Source organism: Sander vitreus, chromosome 14, assembly GCF_031162955.1.
Source record: "Sander vitreus isolate 19-12246 chromosome 14, sanVit1, whole genome shotgun sequence".
Lineage (NCBI taxonomy): Eukaryota > Metazoa > Chordata > Actinopteri > Perciformes > Percidae > Sander > Sander vitreus.
In genome coordinates this window covers 13,931,286-13,950,877 of record NC_135868.1, presented here as the reverse complement: position 1 = coordinate 13,950,877, position 19,592 = coordinate 13,931,286, and the positions used below count along the sequence as shown (strand labels likewise).

Sequence of the window (19,592 nt, the reverse complement as noted above, 5' to 3'; positions counted from 1 at the left end):
TTGTGAGAACATGACCTCAGAGAGACAAAGAAATCATAACTTTAAAAACCATAAAGTCACTTCAGGGAAATTAATAAGAACCACAAACCCTCAGGGCAGGAGGCTGGTCAGGACAACCAAATATTCCCCAAACATTTTAGTGCTTTTAACTGCATGTGTCACCAGGGAAATTCCAGTAATTGTGCGCCATCAAAAACGCTATCCTTATTGCATCGCCACATTTTCTTTTTTCATTCTGCCCGCTCAAGTGACGAGTTAGTGCTGAAGTCTGGCGCTCCATTAAACAAAGTTCTACCGTTTCATTTCAACACTAGTTTAGGATTTAAAGCATGATGAATAGCATAGGGGCGTAACAAAAAGATATAACAAAAGCATACGCTGTACCACACAGCAGTTTGGAGTGTGTGTGTGTGGAGCTTTTTTTCTCCCTTTGCTGATGACCATGGCAATAAAGTGACAAAAGAAGAAATGATGGTAGGGAGGAGGGATTAGGGGCTGAAAAACGGTCCCTGGAGAAAGTCAGTAAATTATGTACTGGGCTCTCAAAGTGGACTACTATCAGTAGCCATTTTAGCCTGTGTCTGTGTGCGACTATGCATGCCTGTGTGTGTGTGTGTGTGTGTGTGTGTGTGTGTGTGTACAATGGCTATGAACAGCTTCACAGTCAGAGAAAGAGGCAGGAAGAGAGGAAGCAATCCTTCAACAGAGCACAATATCAGACTGCGGACAGACAACGAACGGCTGGAAGGTTCTGGAAACGAGAGAAAAGCCTGCCTCCTTCACATTTCAGCTCCAAGCTGCCGCCCAAAGTGCCCTCTAACATGCACGCACGCACACGCACGCACACACACACACACACACACACACACACACACACACACACAATATCCGCAATCAATCTCGGCTATGAAGACACATCCATCTTCAGTAATGTTAATGGGAGGGTTTTGGGGGTTGGAGGGGGTGGAGGACAGGGGTAAAACAGAGGGTGTATGACTGCAGAGCTGACCTCAGAGCAGTGTGAGGTAATATTGGTTGTGGCTGTGTGTAATAGAGACAGAGTAAATGAATAAAAAAGCGAGAAAACAGCTATGTGCATTTGTGCGTACGTTAGTGTATTTGTCTGCATGTCAGGGGGTCAGGTGTGTGTGCGTGTCAGTGTGTGTGGGTGAAAGACTGATGGCTGTCAGCTTGCATTTGACAGAGAAAATAAATTAGGCTTATGAAGACAAATGAACAGGCTATGGAAAGAGTAAACGAGGGTGGAGGGGGATCACGACAGAGAGAGAGTAGAGGGAAGGGAAGAAATAAAGAGGAGGGAGACATAATGAAGAAGAAAAGAGGGATATTGTGAGTAGTTGGTGGCATGGATATAAAAGGAAAGAGATGGAGCAGTGTTACCAACTAAGAGAGTTCCTTTCGGCAGCCAGTGACCGTTCATTAAGAAGGACGGGCACACAGACAGGCCTGCTGCTGGCAACACGAGAAGCTTTGGCATGCAGCTTCTCTGCCTGCAAGGGAAACATATATGTGGGTGTATGTGTGGGAATGTGTGTTTGTAGGTCCAGTGCCAGCACGTTAAAATTCAGAAAATATATTTTTTTAGTTGAGTGTTTAACAACACTTTTCTTTCTTTAAACAAAAGCAAAAAAACTGCTTTTAAAGCCACAATGTAGCTTGGATATAAAGTGTGATCACTGGGTTTGTATCTGTGCTGGAAGTGCCTCTCAGTGTGTGTTTCCTCTGCTTGTGTGTTGGTGTCAGCGTGTATCCATGTGTGTTCTATCTCCGCAGATTTGTCAGTGTCTATCCCATGACACACTCCCCTCGTTGCGAGTGGAGGAGAGCTCTCGGGGGGCTTTGTCACGCAGCGGTCTGTTCTTTTCCTGAGGCCTGGCGCCCCTCGTTTGATAAATGACACATGTCATTCTGTCAGCCCCTGCCATCCGGGCTGGGAGGCCCCGAGCTGATGTATGGCCGCCCAGGCTAAAGGAAATCAGAGTGTTTTGGCAGCATCCTGAGAACATGGCCTCTTATAAGGGGTATGTGTCTGTGTGTTTGTGCCTGTCTGTCTGTGATACACAGTGCATGTTTAATTGTGTGTATGTGCCTATTAGTGAGTGTCTGTGTACATGTGCCTGTGTCTCTGTGTGTGTATGTGTGTCTCTCTCAACCTGTCAGGCAGACGGGCAGAGGGAGACAAATCATCGCCGTGGCCGCCCCAGCTGTTCCCCAAATTTGGTGCGAGGAGGAGAGCAAGGGATAAAATCCTGCCGTTTGAGTTTTAAACGGCTGATGCTTCCCAGAATCCGTAAGGAGTGAGAGGACAAGTGAAGCTGAGCGCACGCACACAACACACACACACACACACACACACACACACACACAAATAGGAATCAAGCCAATCCCAGAAGGAAGCAACAGACAGCCGGAGTGGTTTTCTTGAAAACAAATGTGCGTACACACACACACGTAAACACACATGCTTCAACATACACATATGTAAACACATGGAACACAAATTTTGGACAAGGCATTTGCACCTTAACCAACATAAAGAGGCTGACAGGCAGAGAAAACTAAACCTTAACCATGTTTACAGAAGTGTTAGACAAAAACCTTCGCCACAACTTTATAACCCTTAATCCTAAAACTATTCCAAACCTCACCAGATTTGTTGGTAAGAATTTCTCAAAACGACGTCACTAAACTATCTCCATGGGTTCAGACGATCCTTACAGCTACACATTTCCCTGGTGGAGGACAGTCCCACCTGGAGGTTATGAACTCTGTATGACCCTGTTTGATTGGGCAGAGCTCCCTCCCCCCTCCTCTCCCACAGAAAAGAAGCGGGAGAAGGAAAAAAAACAGCATCATTAAGCTGTGAGTGATGAGTGGCAGCCATGGGTGACATCCTCCCCCTCTCTTTCTCTCTCCTCCACTATCCAACTGCTTTCACTATCTCGCTCTCTTTTTTTCTTCTCCATTGCCTTGATACTTTTCTCTCTCGCTTTATTCACCTCTCTCTCCATCCCTCAACCCCTCAAGTCATTTCTCTTTCACTCCTCTGTTGCTTTGCCTCCTCTTTTTCCACTCCCTCATCCCTACCTCCCTCTCTCCCTTGCCCCCCTCTTTCTTCCCTGGTTCTTTTTTGTCTGCTGTCACTCTTTTTTCTCCTTTTTTTCACCCCTTTCTCACACACACACACACACACACACACACACACACACACACACACACACACACACACACACACACACACACACACACAAAATAGTGCCTCACTCAGTCCTTTCTAGCTCTCTGGCCCCAGTCATGTAGACACTCAGCTCCTCTATACATAATAGATCCCAAATATCAAAAGGAGGGGTGCACATTTTCACCCGCTCAGGATTGTGCCATCAGCACTGCTTCCACAGTAGCTCCACTGTCTGGCACTGCGAGGCTAAAAATGTCTGACTGTAGTTTTAAAATAGTTTTAAGACTTCCTATGAATATGCAAAAACGTCTTTTTTCAACCAACTTCTATTCCGACAGGCCTGTCCAGTCGTGTGTGTTAATTTCCTGTCCCAAGGAGAGCACTTTTAACGGCTTAGCACAACTTTTTAAGCTCTTAGGTGTTCTGAACTTTTATAAGTGAATCTCACGGCACAATGTAATATGTTGTCTTTTTGGAAATAGGATGATAAGTTTTGAGATTTCTCCAACAACCAGGGTTTTCTCCAAAAGTAGACATCTTTGTCTACAAGTGTCCTGGATGGACAATAATGCGGTCTTACAGAATACTTTGTCACTTGCAGCGAACACAATCCTTTTTGTATTTAATGCAGATTGCTATAAAACGGGTGAGAAAAAAAGCAATTCTTAGATATGTAGTGATTTTATCTTTTTTATCAATCATACAATTTGGCATCGATGCACAACGTTTGTTTGAAAACTAATTAATGTTTTCCTCTCTCTGGCTGTTATATACCGTGGTGAAGTTACTGGAGGAGAGAAAGTAACGAGATAATTGACTGAACTTGATAAACTTGATGTTAATCAGCGCAAGCCATTCTGCTCCTTGATCTTTTTCAGTTTGACCAAGTTTAATTAACCAATCCTGACATGCACAGTCTCCCTCCTGACAAAAGCTTCACCCTGTGCACACAAACGTATTTACATAACGGATATTGTCCAGTTCTTCTTGTGAAATAAAGTAAGCTGATAAATCAACGTGGTTGTTAATTACGTTGTTGTCATTTTAAAGTCGATCCAACCTTTCCAGGCCTACAATGTACCTCCTGCTTCTCACACTGATATGTTATTATGACAAGTTTTTTAGATTAGAGCAAAGTCCAGAGCTGGGGTTTTTTCAGAAGGATGCCAGAGAGCCCTCAAGCAAGTTCAAAGTTGCACACGTTTCTTTCTCTTGTTGGGTAGAAGAAGGATGGAAATCATACTAACATGTAACCTAAACTTTAACTTATGAATTTGTATACTTCTGCTGTGTTAATATATGATTGAAGTGAAAGTGAATTCATCTGAACGTTTTCCTGATGGATACTAATGTTTATGCCGTTTTAATTAATGTTTTACATATGTATGGAATAAAAAAATGCATTATGGTGTATCAAGCCTCTCAAATGTAATATTAATTGTTTTGAAGAAAAAATGCCAAACATTTCCAAGTTCCTGCTTCTTCATTGTGAGGATTTGTAACTTGTCTTAATCTTTTGTGAGAGCAAACTATATTTGGGTTTCGGGCTGTTATTCTGACAAAACAGGCAATTTGATGACATCACATTGGGGCTTAAGTAAGATGTGATAGCAATTTTTCAACTTTTTTTTCAGAATTTTATAGACCAAATGATTAATTGAATATTCAAGAAAATAATTGGCAGATCAATTGATTATCAAAATAATCTTAAAATTGCAACCTTAAATCAAACTGTAGCACACTGAATCACAATCAAATCAAATGAAATTGTACATTATCAGTATAGTTTTGGTAAATTTAAAGTATATTTCTAGCTGATGGTTGCTGTCCAATGTCGTAAATGTAAATATGGTTACTGAGTCATCACTTCCAACTTCCAGTTCAATGTGTATGGCATAACTTTATCTAGGCTCATTTTCTGTTAAAATCTGACAGCAGTTATTGTTAAACCAGAGAAGTTTAAGTATGAGGCTCCAACTATGAGGCAAGGCAGGGAAGGAATGAAATGACAACATGTGAGAAGATGGAGAAAATGTAAAAAACTAAAAGTATGTCACACTCACACCTAGAAATGACGCACACACACACTGGGAATGTGTCCATTCTTGGACTTTGAATGTGAGGCCAGACAAATACCAAATACACTGTAAGTATTCTGGAAGATGACAGATATATTACACAGACCTTCACAACATCAAGCGTTACCCAAAATATAAAGTACGGTAGAAGCAAATAATGGACATAAATGGACCAGTTACACAGGAACCAGATGCTTTTCATGGCCGATATTTTGCAGGAGGGAGCAAACACAAAATGTTCAGTGTATTCTTCACAATTTCAATTATTTACTTAAGTAAAAGCAGTAATACAATAATGTAAAAAAATACTGCAACACAGTAGTCAAAGTACTGCATTCAAAAAGTAACTTCAGGTTAGTACAAACATGCCTACAGTAAATATGAAGTGAGAGCCAGCAACAGGTTAGCTTAGCTTAGCATAAAGTCTGGAAACAGCTAGCCTGGTGGCTCTGTTCAATGGTAACAAAATCCACCTAATAGCACCTCTAAAGCTCAATAATTAACATGTTACATCTCGTTTGTTGTATCCGTATAAAAACTGACGTGTAAAAACAACAATTTGTAGTTTTATAGGGGGTTATGTTATAACTATTTCTTGGCCTGGCACAGTAACTTCCTAGTGTCTCGGCTGATAACCTGGCAACCTCACAGTGACTACAAGACTCCAATTAAGTAACTTGTAACTCCAGCTGTCAGATAAATGTAGTAGAGTAAAAATTACAATACCTTATTCTAAAATGTAGTGAAGTAACAGTATGAAGTAAAAATACTCATGTACATCCGAATTGTACTTAAATAAAGCACTTGGGTAAATGTATTTAGTTAAATTCCACGACTGACTACACCAGACATCATTCATTGTTATAATAACGTCAAAGTTCAATGTTGTACAGACTATCATACAAACATTATTTAAATGTTTTCAGGGTGGTTAGTTTGATGCAGGGGCAGTCCTGTCATTATGTACCATTGAGAGGCAGATGGACCAGAGACAGACAAGTAAAGAGGACAGTTGGGTCAGAAAGGTGATCAGAAACAGATGCTCAAGTGGACAGCGAGTTAGACAGACAGAGCTGGTTTCCTGTGCAAGGGACTAAAGGACGAGAGAGACACACTAACAGGGAAGACGTTTGGGTGTAGAAGAGGCCTCCTGTTGTTCTCTCTGAGACAGACGACTTAGAGGGACAGAGCAGAGCTTACAGCCCCCCTGTGATTGTCACTGTCTGAGACAACACGGCGGCTCAGGAAAGATTTGGGAGGAATTTTTTTGGGGGGTAGCATGTGGTGTTATTGAATCGACTGGGACCCAGAGACATATTCCCTTTAAACTGTCCATCAAGCTGACGACTGTTAAGTGATTACTTTGTGTAACCCCAAGCAAATTGTGGTCAATGGTTTTCTTTCAAATGTAAGAGTCAAACAAAACTGAATAGCAACAAAATACACTTTGATTATTTTGCTGAGCAACATGCCTTATGAGAATGGAAATGTCTCTTGGAAAATATGGGACAGTCATGTGCTTAGACTTCAAAGAAGATGACAAGACTTAACTGCCCTGTGACCTGATGATTTTTACAACTCAGAAGTGCAACTGCAGGATGTCGCTGAAATCAGACTATTGCAAAAAGAGGTTCTTGAGATATGAGAACAAGGCCAGTGGGTATATTACGCTCTCCTTTTCCAATGTTGGGTTCAGGTTCTTGTAACCAGTTCACTGACTCTTGAGCATGGTGCAAGGGAGAGCGATAGATGAGGGCCAGAGACAGGGAGGAAGATGAAAGAAAATATGAGCAGTGTAGAGGAGAATTGAGTCAGTAAGATAGAGATTGATGACAGATAGGAAGATGAGAAAAGGCTTGCAGGGAGAGAGAGAAAGAGGGGGCCAGTAATTCCAAAAACACAGAGAGAGAGAGAGAGAGAGAGAGAGAGAGAGAGAGAGAGAGCGAGCGAGCGAGCAGGCTGAGATATAATTTAGATAAAAAGGTGAGGAGTGGATGGCAGTGGCACTACACCAGGCTGCAGCAAGACCTTCCCCAGCGTCTGCTCTCAAGGAAAAATCTGTTAACTAGGAGTGTAACGGTACATGTACTTGTACCGGACCGTTTCGGTACAGAACTTTCGGAACGGTACAGGCTTTTCTGAACGGTACACAGTATGCAATCTTTAACAGAAATGATTAGGCTTGTTTTGTGTGTGGAACATAATTCAATTCCGAGTTTCCACACGAACATATTAAGTGGCGGACCAAAAGTTTGTTTAGTCTCCGCCCTGCACTTTGAGCGCTTACACACCATACATCCATGTTACACACAGTATGCTTATACCGGCCAAGCCTCCCGCTAGCCAGCTAACGGCATGGCCAATGTAGAGAAGCCAGAGCTTGAAGACCCTCTGTTGTCATTGAGGTCTCCTGTTTGGGAACACTTCAGTTTCCAGGTGAAATACAAAAACGACAAAAACAAGTGAATAAGACGAAAGTAATGTGCCAACATTGCTCATTAGTGAGTTGATTGAGGCCTGGTATGAAATTCCTTCTCGCCCACATTTCAGCCATGAAGTCTTACCAGCCCTTTATGAACAAGCAAACTGCATTATATATATACCGTATTTTCCGCACTATAGGGCGCACTGGATTATAAGGCGCACTCTTAATGAATAGTCTATTTTCGAACTTTTTTCATATATAAAGCGTACCGGACTATAAGGCGCATTAAGCAAAACACTGCAGGATCGGGACGTAGCCTAGCGACAGAATGTCAACAAATGATGTTGAAAGGAAACTCAAAGAAGGTATTTACAGCACTAAAAAAAAGCAAGGCAAGTTTGACATTTGGAAAAAGTTCTCAATTGTCAGGAAAACGAAACAAACAACCCCATGAATCTCTTTATTAATAGCCTATAAAATGACGTCTTTTCCCCTGCGGGACGGGAGAAGCCACAAAATCAATGCATTTCTATTATTGTGCGAGCATAAAAAGTTTTGCTGGTGCTGGACATACACATTGCGGGTGCGGGCGGCAGTGTAACACACACGTTGCGGGTGCGGGCGGTAATGGTCCGAAATTCAGCGGGAGCGGGATGAAGAAAACAGTCTCGCGCAGGGCTCTAAAGTACAGTAGGCCTATGTATTACTCCGCGACGCTCCCGACTACGGTATCTTGACAGAGCGCCGTGTACCACACAAAATCGCTCGGAGGTCAGTAAGCACAACCAGAATTAATCCATTTATAAGACGCTCCGAATTATAAGGCGCACTGTCATTTTTTTAGAAAAATTAAAAAGGCTTTTAAATTAAGCCCTATAGTCGTCGTAGAGATATATATACGTGTATATATATATATATATATATATATATGTTATGTTGTTTTAAAATCTTTATTTATTGGAGAACTTATTTGTAGTAGTTTGCAGCAGTATTGTATTTATTACTCTATTTTATTTATTACAATTAATTTAAAAGTAAGTTTAAAAAACTGTAAACTGATTATTTACAAAAGTTAATCATAAAACAAGCATAGTGTGTTGCTTCTTTACTTGTTTTTTTCCCTTACTGTACCGAAAATGAACCAAACCGTGACTTCAAAACCGAGGGACATACCGAACCGTGATTTTTGTGTACCGTTATACCCGTACAGTTAACTGTATTCATTCCCAGATGGCTTATCTGCAGTAAATTTGTGTAAAAAAAAAATGATATTCATTACTTCTCAACCCACCTTATCAGTTAAGTAAACACCCCTTTGGGGATAGAAATTTCCGCCCCCTGACTTTCGTCCACTTGCACCAACTGCTGTTTGGATTATGCTGAACCCAGCTTTTATTCATGTGATTAAAAACAAGTACCTTTTTTTCTCATGATATACAGTACTGCTTCTTGATAGCACGCTATACATGTAGTACAACCATCTTTAGAGCTATGAGGAGAAAAAGAAACTTTAGCACTAGCTGCTGCTTAGTTTGCATATGTTTGATTAATGTTCTCCTGATGTTTACAGGGGGTTATATTCAAAGCACCAACAGTGCACAGATATCATGTGCATAAATATTCCAGCCCATATCCAGCCTTTGCGTTGGCAACCACAAAAAACGAAAAGAAAATACACTAATTCTATTTGTACGCCTCCAGCATTTTTAGGGTTTCTTTATAGTTTGGCGTGAAGAATCGATGCAACTCTATTACAAAGTTTTCACTTTACTGTTGAAAAGTGAACTTTAATGGAATTTCTGCTGAGATACAATATTCAGCCAAGGAGTACTTCAGTAGTTAGTGCCTTGAAATGACTCATATTTCTCTTCGCTATACAGTTTCTACAATTGTTTCAAGCCTCCCTGCAAATAGTAGATCTTGTTAGCATGTTAGCATCCCCTTTTGAAATCAGTAAGAATTAATTAGCTTTAAGTTAAAGAATTGAAGTAAATAAATCAAAAGTTGAGATGAAACTAGGGATGCTAGGTTTACTAGGGGTCCAACTTCTTCTCTCCTGATACTATTGATGAGGAAACTGTATTTTAATGTGGATTTGTCACACCTGGCAAATAACTGATCTGCTTATTTAGGTCAGTATAGGCCCCAATACGGAACAGATTGGTGCATTCGTAACTTAAACATCATGCTGTTTTATTCAAGGGCCTTAGTCCATGTCCACGACTTTCCACTTCAGGGATTTCTCCGTTGCTGCTGGAAATTCCACCGTATGTCCTTCTTTACAGCCGGTTGTCGGTTACCTTAAGTTTTCTTTGTGTTGGAATTTTAAACTCCGGTCGATTTATAAGGACTATAGTTAACTGCTCCTAAAAATTGAGACAGCTAGCTAGACTATCTTTCGAATCTGAGTTTTCTGCTAAAACAACTTTTGTTCCACAAAAACAAGTTCTGTCCTGAGGATATTTTGCAGCAGCACCAGGGCTGCTTAACCCACAAGGTGACAATTAGGTGGTCTCGACTGAATACAAATTGTGTATTACTGTAGCAGTCATATGACAATTTAGTGGTGAAAGTGGTTTCTGTAACCAGACTTGGTATAATTTAAAACATAATTTAACTATCCTTAAAAGATAAAGGTTCAAGGACTAAACTTTGACAATCAAGAAGGAAATGTATCATTCTTTTTGTTGTGTACTTAGCTCTAAGGATACAATATATATTTACCTGGCAACAGCTAAGCAAGTGTATGTATTGGCATGTGTGTCTGCAGTATAGCACAGGCGCATAATCAGCGGGTAATAACAAAGTGGGAGTTGCTGCCCCACTGTAAATCAATGTGCAAAATAATTGCTAATACAATGGTTATCGATTAGCGTGCCCGCCATGCTCTCATTTTCTGGGACGACCGTGGCTAAGCGCTAGAGCAGTGACAAGGGTAAAGTGTTATTTCTCAAAAAGTCACACAGACAGACAGCTGGGCAGGAAAAAAATGACTACAGGGCCTCGACAGTAATTCTTAATTGACACCTGTCAGAGCAATGGCAGCAGTCACAGCTGCTGCAGGAGAACGTCTAACCAAGTCCTGTTCATCTGTCACTTTTAATACCTTTTCTTCACAGACCTTCTTTCTCTCTGTTGTCTTCTTCCCCTCACCCACACCCTCTCTTACCCACCCTGCTTCAACCCAGATGTTCAAGGTTGGTTAACAGAAGCAGCACAACTTTAGGGCTGAGTCGCACAGGGCATCCGGTGGCAACTCACTAACCTTAACACATGGTTTTTTAATGTTTACTTTGTGAATCAAAGGCAGTTTTCCAGTCTCAGCTTTTGACTCAAGTATCAGTAATACGGGGAAGCAAAAGATTCAACAAAAAGGAGTACCAAGAGTAATTTAAACTTCCCTGCGCCTGCTATGGTGGCCATGTATCTCCAGCCTTATCTCTAGCATGATCACCATGATTACTGCAACAGGCGCCGCCTCAGTGGCAATTTATAATACATCAAGTGTAGCACAAAAAATGAAAAAGAAAAAAGGATGCAGAGTAATTTCTGAGCTCACCCGGGTAAAATGCTGAAAACAAATATCCGAAACAGGGCTGAGTCTTTTTGGCTTTGGACAAATTAGATTACAGCAGACAACACTGGCTAACTTTGTCTCTCCAATAGTGGCGTCTGTCTGGCCGACAGAGCATCAATCATGCAAGGACACACAATACATACAGATACTCTGGTGTAACATTACAGTACTTAGATGACAGACATACAAGACTGCTGTATTGCAAAGGAAATATGGGAAAACAACAGAACACACACAGAAAGCACACACTAGACTTGAGACTCCCCTGAGTACACACTGACCTCTGAGTGTACCCTGGACCTCCCGTCTTCTTGCCTTAAATCATCACTTCCCATTTTTCTCTCTTTTCTGCATCTTTCTTTCCTTTTCCCACACGTTTCTTTTGTGTGATTCTAAAACAGCTTGAATTATCAGAGAAACTGTCAGATAAATGTTTGAGTGAAGAAGCAATCGCAGCTGGCCCACTTTGGGTGTCTGATTGCCCACAGTCCTTTGCTGCTTTGCCAAAGCTTTGGATAATATTCCAAAGTGTGCAGCTTTAAGCATATTTTGATTTGCCTAAAGTTGAGTCTAAAAACTTGAACTCTTACTTTGTTCACATGTGGAACATAAAGAACTGTTCAAAATAGAGCTGCAGTGATTAGTCAATCATTCGAAAATTAATCAAGAAATATTTTGATGATCGAATAATCGTTTGTCATTTTTTTAAGCAAGATGCCAAATATTTGTTGTTTTCAGACTCTTAAATGTGATGCCTTTTTTCGTCATACATAACGGTAAACTGAAATATATATATACACATATATATACACACACACACACAAAACAAGACCTCTGGCTTCGTGAAACAGGCATTTAACTACCTTCTGACATTCTATAGACAAAATGATATTCAATTAATTGAGAAAATAATTGGCAGATTAATTGATAATGCAATAAATTGTTAGTTGCAGTCCTATCCATGAATCCTGATGGCCAGGATGAAGGCCCACAGTCGCATATGATTTGTGAAATCCATGTTTGTGTTGGATACAAGGGTGAATAAGATTGCAGCTAATGTAAACATATAAAGCAATCAATAGAATTTATTTTTATAAACTGTGCCTGTGATTTCACCCTCTTCTCCTTTCACCAAACTGACTATTTTACTTAATCAATAGCAAAACTTTGTGTGTGTACTTCACAATAACCAGCAACCGGAGCTCTAAAGCCCTCAAGGATAACTCATGTGAATAATTTCATTCTTGTTATTATTCCTGTTCTTATTATTTTACATCCCCACTGTACATCGTGGCTTTTGTTGTGCAGCTGTTTTGACTCAGAGCCAAGATATCTTTGCGAATGGAAAACAGATGCACTAAAAATCACAGACAATAAATACATGCAGGATGTGTTTAAGAGTGAGGATGCTAGTGAGTTTTATTCCTGTAAAAAATGACCTTGTTTTCTTGACTTCTTTGTCAAAGCTCCTTGTGTCATGCTTGAGTGAAAATCCAGGTTTTCCTGCTTCCTCTGAACCTCATTAAGCTCTGGGATAGTTTTACCTTTGCGGCTGCAGCCCTGAATGCCTTTACATCGTCACCCTGCTGGCGAGCCTAATTCCCACATATTTTCAATCCGACCCTCTCTTTTCCATAAGAGCAGTCATCGATCTTCATTTGTCACTTAACCTCTACGAAGATGAGGACAGAGAGTGTAGTTGTGCTAGTGTGCATATTAGTGTGCGTCTTTGATTTCCTGAAGGCCTACTGGCTCTGACACCACATGCAAATGAAACTGCGGGTGTAGCGGCGTGTGGGATAGCAAATATATCCACTGACTCCTTCAGTCAATGTCACTTGATAATGACACTTTACATACACTGCCTTATCACAGGATCAGAATATGTTTACATTCATACACACACACATGCAGGCTTGTGCAAACTGCTCGTCTTGCTCAGTGACTCGTACACACACAAACACACCGACGTGCTCGGTTCTCATCTACAGACTTTTCACTTCAAAAAAGTTTTTTTCACAGAGCAGCTTCAACTCCTGACAAATGTCATTAAATACTTTATCCTAAACATCCTGATAAAACCAACACGAGGTTCCAAGGCGATGGCTTCTTAGTTGACAGGTGCCGTGAGAAAAATTTCTGCAGAGGAAATACAATGCAAAATAACAACAACAACAAAATATATTAATGCTGCTCGGCTTAGAACTTTGTTCCTGTTCTGTCAAACAAACCAAAAAGCTGTTACTAGAAAGATCAGAGGGAAAGGCAAAGTATTAAGAAAATCTTTCACATTCAATGGGAGCCACATATGTTCAGCTATTCTTTAACTTTTTTAAACTACCTGCACTGCATAAACTGTACTGACTATTTACAGTGTACTAAGCACAAGTGTACATCCAGACTTGAGACTACGACCATTTCTAAACTCATTATAGGGCGGTTTGTGTCCAGCACGGTTTTGGCTTTACAAGTCACACTGCAAGCAACCTCTGCTGTTGAGTGTACACTGGAACAACTGGGGGGGTGTGTATGAGAAGTGGCTAACACCCAGTGGATTATATCAAGGCAGCTTGCAGACTTGACACCTTGCTGAATTTGTAAGCATTAATCGGCGGGCCCCTGTCACTGATCCGTCAGCTACCTGGATAATTAGGGACCGCGGCTAACGATGCCGTCGGGAAGAAGGGAAGCTCAACTTCTCCCCCACCCACGTGTCATAATTAAGAGACTCCTTTTGCATTGAGGTAGTGATAGTGGCAGTAAAGGGGGGGATCTGTTTAGGCAGTCGCTGATATCAGTGGAGAAGCTCACAAGGCAAGTAACTGTCTGTGCATCCTGTTCAGTGTGTATGTCATTGTGTCTACAATATGGACAAATGTTGCAGAGCGCTTTAATTAAACACATGCTGAGCTAAGCTGTACAGACAGATCATTAAAATGCAGCACTGAAGTCCGTTTATTGGAGACACTGAATCATATATGATTTATGTTTAGAGTGCTAAACTTTTTAATTAATGACATCAGTGTGTGAGTGGCCGAAACCTAGCCAGTTGCCTAACATTTCTATCAAGAGGAGACAAAGGCAAACTAATTACGGTCCTCGGCTATAACGGAACACATTTTCACACGGTCATGTTTGACAGTATCACAGCATGTCACTTTCTCTCCCTTCATGACCCGTACTAATTCTGTCAGTGTAAAAGCTGCTCTCTCTGCTCTCAGTGGAGATAAGAATCCAGCACAGGATGAAATATTTCCAAACTGACACATCTAAGAGTGAAAGGAAACTGAGTGGATTTCAGATTCCCTTCCTAATTCAACCAAAGAACAGTGAGTATAAAGACATCAATCCCATACATTTATGGACCTGTATCCTGGTCCATCCCACTGTGGATTGGACACTAATAGTTTGCCCCCCCCCCCTCTTCCTGTGTCTCCGTTAAACTAAATGTTGTGCAGGATAGGTAATAAAAAATGATATTTTCTTCCAGGTAGACCTTTTTAGCTTCTAAGGAATAAATTCAACACTGACGTGTTGAATGATTAGTTGACAGATTCATTACTTAGAGTGACAGTGTTTGATATAAGATATTGTGGCTGGCAAACTTAAAGCGAGAGCAGACGTGCAGCAATACCATTCATTTCCCAACAGCAATCAAAACTGTGACCTCAGTATCATGGCATATACAGAATAATGGCTTCTTTGTATATCTTGTATCCAATACAAACTAAACTAATTACTGCTTATCTAGCTGTAATATGTACATTATGATGTCATTTAAATATGCTAATGCTTCTGATGCAAACAGTCAGATATCATGCACGGTTTTCTTTAAACAGCAATAAAAATAGGTGCTGATTACTGCAGTTACGATTGTTTGTTATTGATCGCTTAGTCTCTAAAACGTTAGAAAATACTGAAAAATTACGCTTAAAAGTTCCCACATCCCAAGGTAATGTATTCAACTGGTTTGTTTTGTCCGACCAACGCTCCAAAAAACAATTATATACATTTTACGATGATATTAAACAGAGAAAAGCAGCAAAAACTCCCATCTGAGGAGCTAGAAGCAAAGAATGCTTGGCTTTTTGTTTACGTGATAATTGATGTAAACAATTAATTTTCTGTGGATCGATTTATCGTTTCAGCGCTAACTTTGATTGCACATAATCAAAAGGCAATACTGGCACAATAGCCTTAGCTTTACACTTTGTTGTTGCCGTCTTATCCTGGAATGGTCAACATGAGAATTCATCCAAGACAGAGAAACAAATCTTGCTCTGATTCGCAGTCCCAATACGGTTTGTCTTTCTAAATTTCACTACTACTACATTTTAATTCTCATCATCTTTACATATCACTACATTGCTTACCTAAAGGTCCTATGAGAACTCACAACACAACAACACTTCAGTGAGAGGAGACAAGAAAAAAAACTGAAAATGACGACAAATGACTGCAGCAAAAGTCTCTGCTGCTCAAATTGCACTGCACTGAACTCAACTGCCAAAACTAACAGATGCAGTAATGTCGTTCCAAATGAAAGAACACTGATGTATTGTCACTGGTCATAAACTAGATAGGGTACAGCGCCATTACAGGGTTTGAAATCCTCACTGTGACTGATGAAACAGAGCCTATTTGAAATGGCATACAAAGAGCCATTACAAATCTCTCTCTCTCTCTCTCTCTCTCTCTCTCTCTCTCTCTCTCTCTCTGAGGAGCATATGCAACATTTTGTTTTGTCTTAGTGCAACTCCAAAGTGACAAATCCAGGTTGTGGAAATATCTGGTAATGTATCGTAAAAAAATAGCCCATGTTTAAAGATGTGTACACCAATTCACTGAAGAAGCAGTCACACACACACACACACACACACACACACACACACACACTAGAGGTGTTAAAGGTTTTGGATTGACCATATGTCATGCACTGGAAATAACAGAGACAAAGCCTGCCAAGCTGGGATTGACCATTACTGCCTGTGATGTATGTGTCTGTCACAAAAACCGACAATTAAATCAATATTCAAAAGCTGAGCCGGAATGGGGCCACTTCTGAGCTCGGCTGAGTGACCAGAAGAGGCTGGAACACAGGAAACACTTTCTTTTTTGTATGCTCTCTTTTGGGGATTTCACTTTCAGGCTTGTTCTTCAAACACATTTCTCTCTATCCATCACTAAAGCCTGCCGTCAATTAGAAATTACAGCCCCACTGAGTTCAAAGTCTTTCTGTCACAACCTTGATTAAGTCTGCTTAACCTCACATTTCCACCGCCTGCTTAACATTCTACAGCTGTTTTATTCGGCTTTGGTCATTACTGCACTACTTCAAAGGCTCCTCTTTTCTCCCCGTCATTTGAAAATGCATGTCAATCACACACATCGCCCAGGGACATCAAATGGATTCAGGCAAACATGCAATTCTCTCTCAGAACAGTTCCTGTCTGGTCAACTTAACGACAACATGTAGGCATGACTGTAAAACGGCAATACGTAGGTGCCCAAACAGAGATTGTGGCATAGCATTTCTATGAAAATTAGTAATTATTTGCTTTAGCTTAGGCCCTATTTCTAAGAAAACATAACAAAATAATGACTGTTAAATTAAAATGTGTGCTTATCTTATACCTCTTTAGGTACTTAATATGGCAGATGCTCATCTAAAACACACCTAAATACTTACATTTACATTTATTTTAAGCAAGTTGTTGGTACCAAATAGTGATTGTATATACAGATGTATATAATGTTGTTGTTGCAGCCTGCCTCATAAACATGTATGAGAGATTTACAACACTTCCTATTTCTAAGATTTGAACACAGAGGTCAGGTCAAGAGCTTGAAGTGACCATTAGAGGTAACCTCCCCACTTCAGTTTTGGGACTATTTCTGTATGAGATGCTTCTCTGTGATCTCGCAACGCCCCAGCACCCATCCTCCCTTGTTCCCTCCCCCTTGGGTATTAATCGCAAAGTATTTATCCCGGTTGAGAACTTTTCTTTCAATTTGTCTTTTCTTTGCTCCTCAGCGGGGGCAAAAAGTTATCCTTTGAGGGAGTCCAGTTGCCGGGGCGCATGCGTGTCTCTATGGTGAATGATTTACTGATGTTTATCAGGACTGAATAGATCAAAGGCAGTCGCATGACAGGCGATCAATCAAGCATCAAATCAAGGATGGCAATCCCAGAGCAGAAGCTGAAAATACACTCTTCTTTCTCTCTTTTTTTTCGCTTGCTTTCTTTCTCTCTTTTTTTACTGGCACCAACACATCAAACACGTTAGCCTGTAAAAAATGAGATAAGACGAGCTTTGTTTGGAGAACTTGGATGCTGGCAACCTAGTGGACGATCAGCTTTAAAGCGTTGGAACTGAAGTGAAGCTGAGCGCATTCATTTCTCAAGAGGCAGAATTGGCATCGAAGCGTGGCTGCCTAAATGAATCAATAATGTTGCCAGTCAAACACGCCTTAGATTAGTAGAAATCAACTTATATACCGTTTAGATGTTGGTAAACTATGCATAATGACATCCTGCTTTGCTCAACACTGAATGCACATAGCCTACTGACTAGGCTACTACTATAAGAGGTCCTGCTGTCCTTGTACTGTGTCCTGCATCTGGCCTATACGCTGCTGTGTAAACTTGCCTGCACACAGAGTCTAATTCCTGGCTGGCTATCGTAACTGTGGGAAGAATAAAGTGCGTGTGCTTGAGATCAGGGGGTGTTTGTTTGAAGAGCCGGGGCTTACCTGCTGACCGCCGCGGTGCTTGCTGCTTTCTCCTCGGCATGCTGCTGCAAGACTTTCCGCTTGACTTTTCATGCAGAGATCAAAATAGCAGACACGCTGGAGAGGAAACCAAGGGAGGAAATCAAAGCCAGAAGCGTTTCCTCACTTCTTCAGCGGGATGTTAGAATTAAAGTGTAGATCCCTCGCAGGGTGAAGCAGTCTCTTTTTTATTTTTATTTGTTTTATTTTTTTTACCGAAGTGGAGGTTTAATCTCTACTGATCATTTTATAATCGATATGTCCGGTGAGAAAACGAAGATTACAAATCATGTAAAGCAAAAAGGGGGCTCGTCCGTTAACTTCTGCCGATCACAGAAAGTCATCGCAGGCTGGCTCGGCGAAAAACTGGCGGAAAGCCCCGTGCGGATCTCAGCTATCGAGTGGGGATATGGACAGCTACGGGAGCTCCTCGCCGCGTTTCCATCAACACCCCTCAATGGAATATTTCATACCTCTATTCAGAGCAAAAGTGAAGAAAACGGAGCTCCTCTTCTTGCGTTTTAACTCACTCGGCGGTAGAGACGGGTCCAAACTGCGCTGTAATGTTTCGCTCCCTCCGTCAGACCAAGTGCCAGCTCCGGGCTCCGCTCTCCGCTACAGTCTTTGGGATTAAATCAGGAAAAAGAGAGGAAAGAGTAACACGTTAGCCGGGCTGTGTGTGTGTCAATCAGTCAAGTGTGCGCGCGGAGAAAGCCCGCAGCAATCAGCTCACACCCCGTCTCCCTGAAAACACCCCTTGGATAAGGAAATACTCACATATAGGCTACGCTGTCCGTCCGATTGTCAACACGGACACTTGACGAATTTCTCAGAAAGTCATCCCAAAACACAACGAGCAGGCCCGCCCTCTGAGCCGCAGACTGTGAGATACTGTTGTTATTGTTTCCTGCTTTTTATTTGTTGTTATTTATTCTAAAGAGCGCAACGAGCGTCCCTGGATATTCTCCGCAGTGCAATGTGCGCGCATTGGTGATGCGCGGTGCGTTCAGACAGCTCCCACTGATAGACAGACACATCCAGCTGCCTTTCCGGCCTCTCCTTTACTCCACCCCTCCACAAGCGTCACCCTGACAGTCAGAGCCCACCTGTCAATCTGCTGCTCTAATTGTTCACTGGGATGGCTTTCATTTCAACGCCTTTCCGCACATATAGGCTACTACAGGAGAAGCGCGTTCTGTTCGTGAACGTGCAAGTGGCCGATTTGTAAACTTGCACTCAAACAAATGAATGAGAGGTGCCTCAAAAAGTTGACGTGCAGCCTGTATGTGAGAGAGAATAATTTCTACAATCAAAATCAGATTTGGTTTAGTCACTGCTGCTATTTCACAGCCAGTTAATATATAGTAGGCCTATTAGGTGAGGACTGCATCATATTTTTCATCAACAATACAAATCCTGCCTTTTTAGTTTGCAAAAAATATATACAAATAAACAAATAACGTGTCCACATATAATCGCTAAAATCACCAATAAACCTTTTAGACAATGTTGATGGACCCGAGGATAATCTTTGCTACAACT

At 41.2% G+C, this 19,592-nt stretch overlaps 1 protein-coding gene across 1 annotated transcript in view; it reads right to left on the bottom strand.

Moving 5' to 3' along the window:
* Window positions 1–19,096, bottom strand: part of tshz1 (teashirt zinc finger homeobox 1) — a 31,223-nt gene extending 12,127 nt beyond the window's left edge. Inside the window, exons 1-2 of the mRNA XM_078268118.1 lie at window positions 18,828–19,096; window positions 18,033–18,672 (exon numbers count right to left, since the gene is read on the bottom strand). Coding sequence (XP_078124244.1) covers window positions 18,033–18,072 — 40 coding nt within the window. The 5' untranslated portion in view covers window positions 18,073–18,672; window positions 18,828–19,096. The remainder of the gene's footprint in view (window positions 1–18,032; window positions 18,673–18,827) is intronic.
* Window positions 19,097–19,592: the final 496 nt, after the last annotated feature.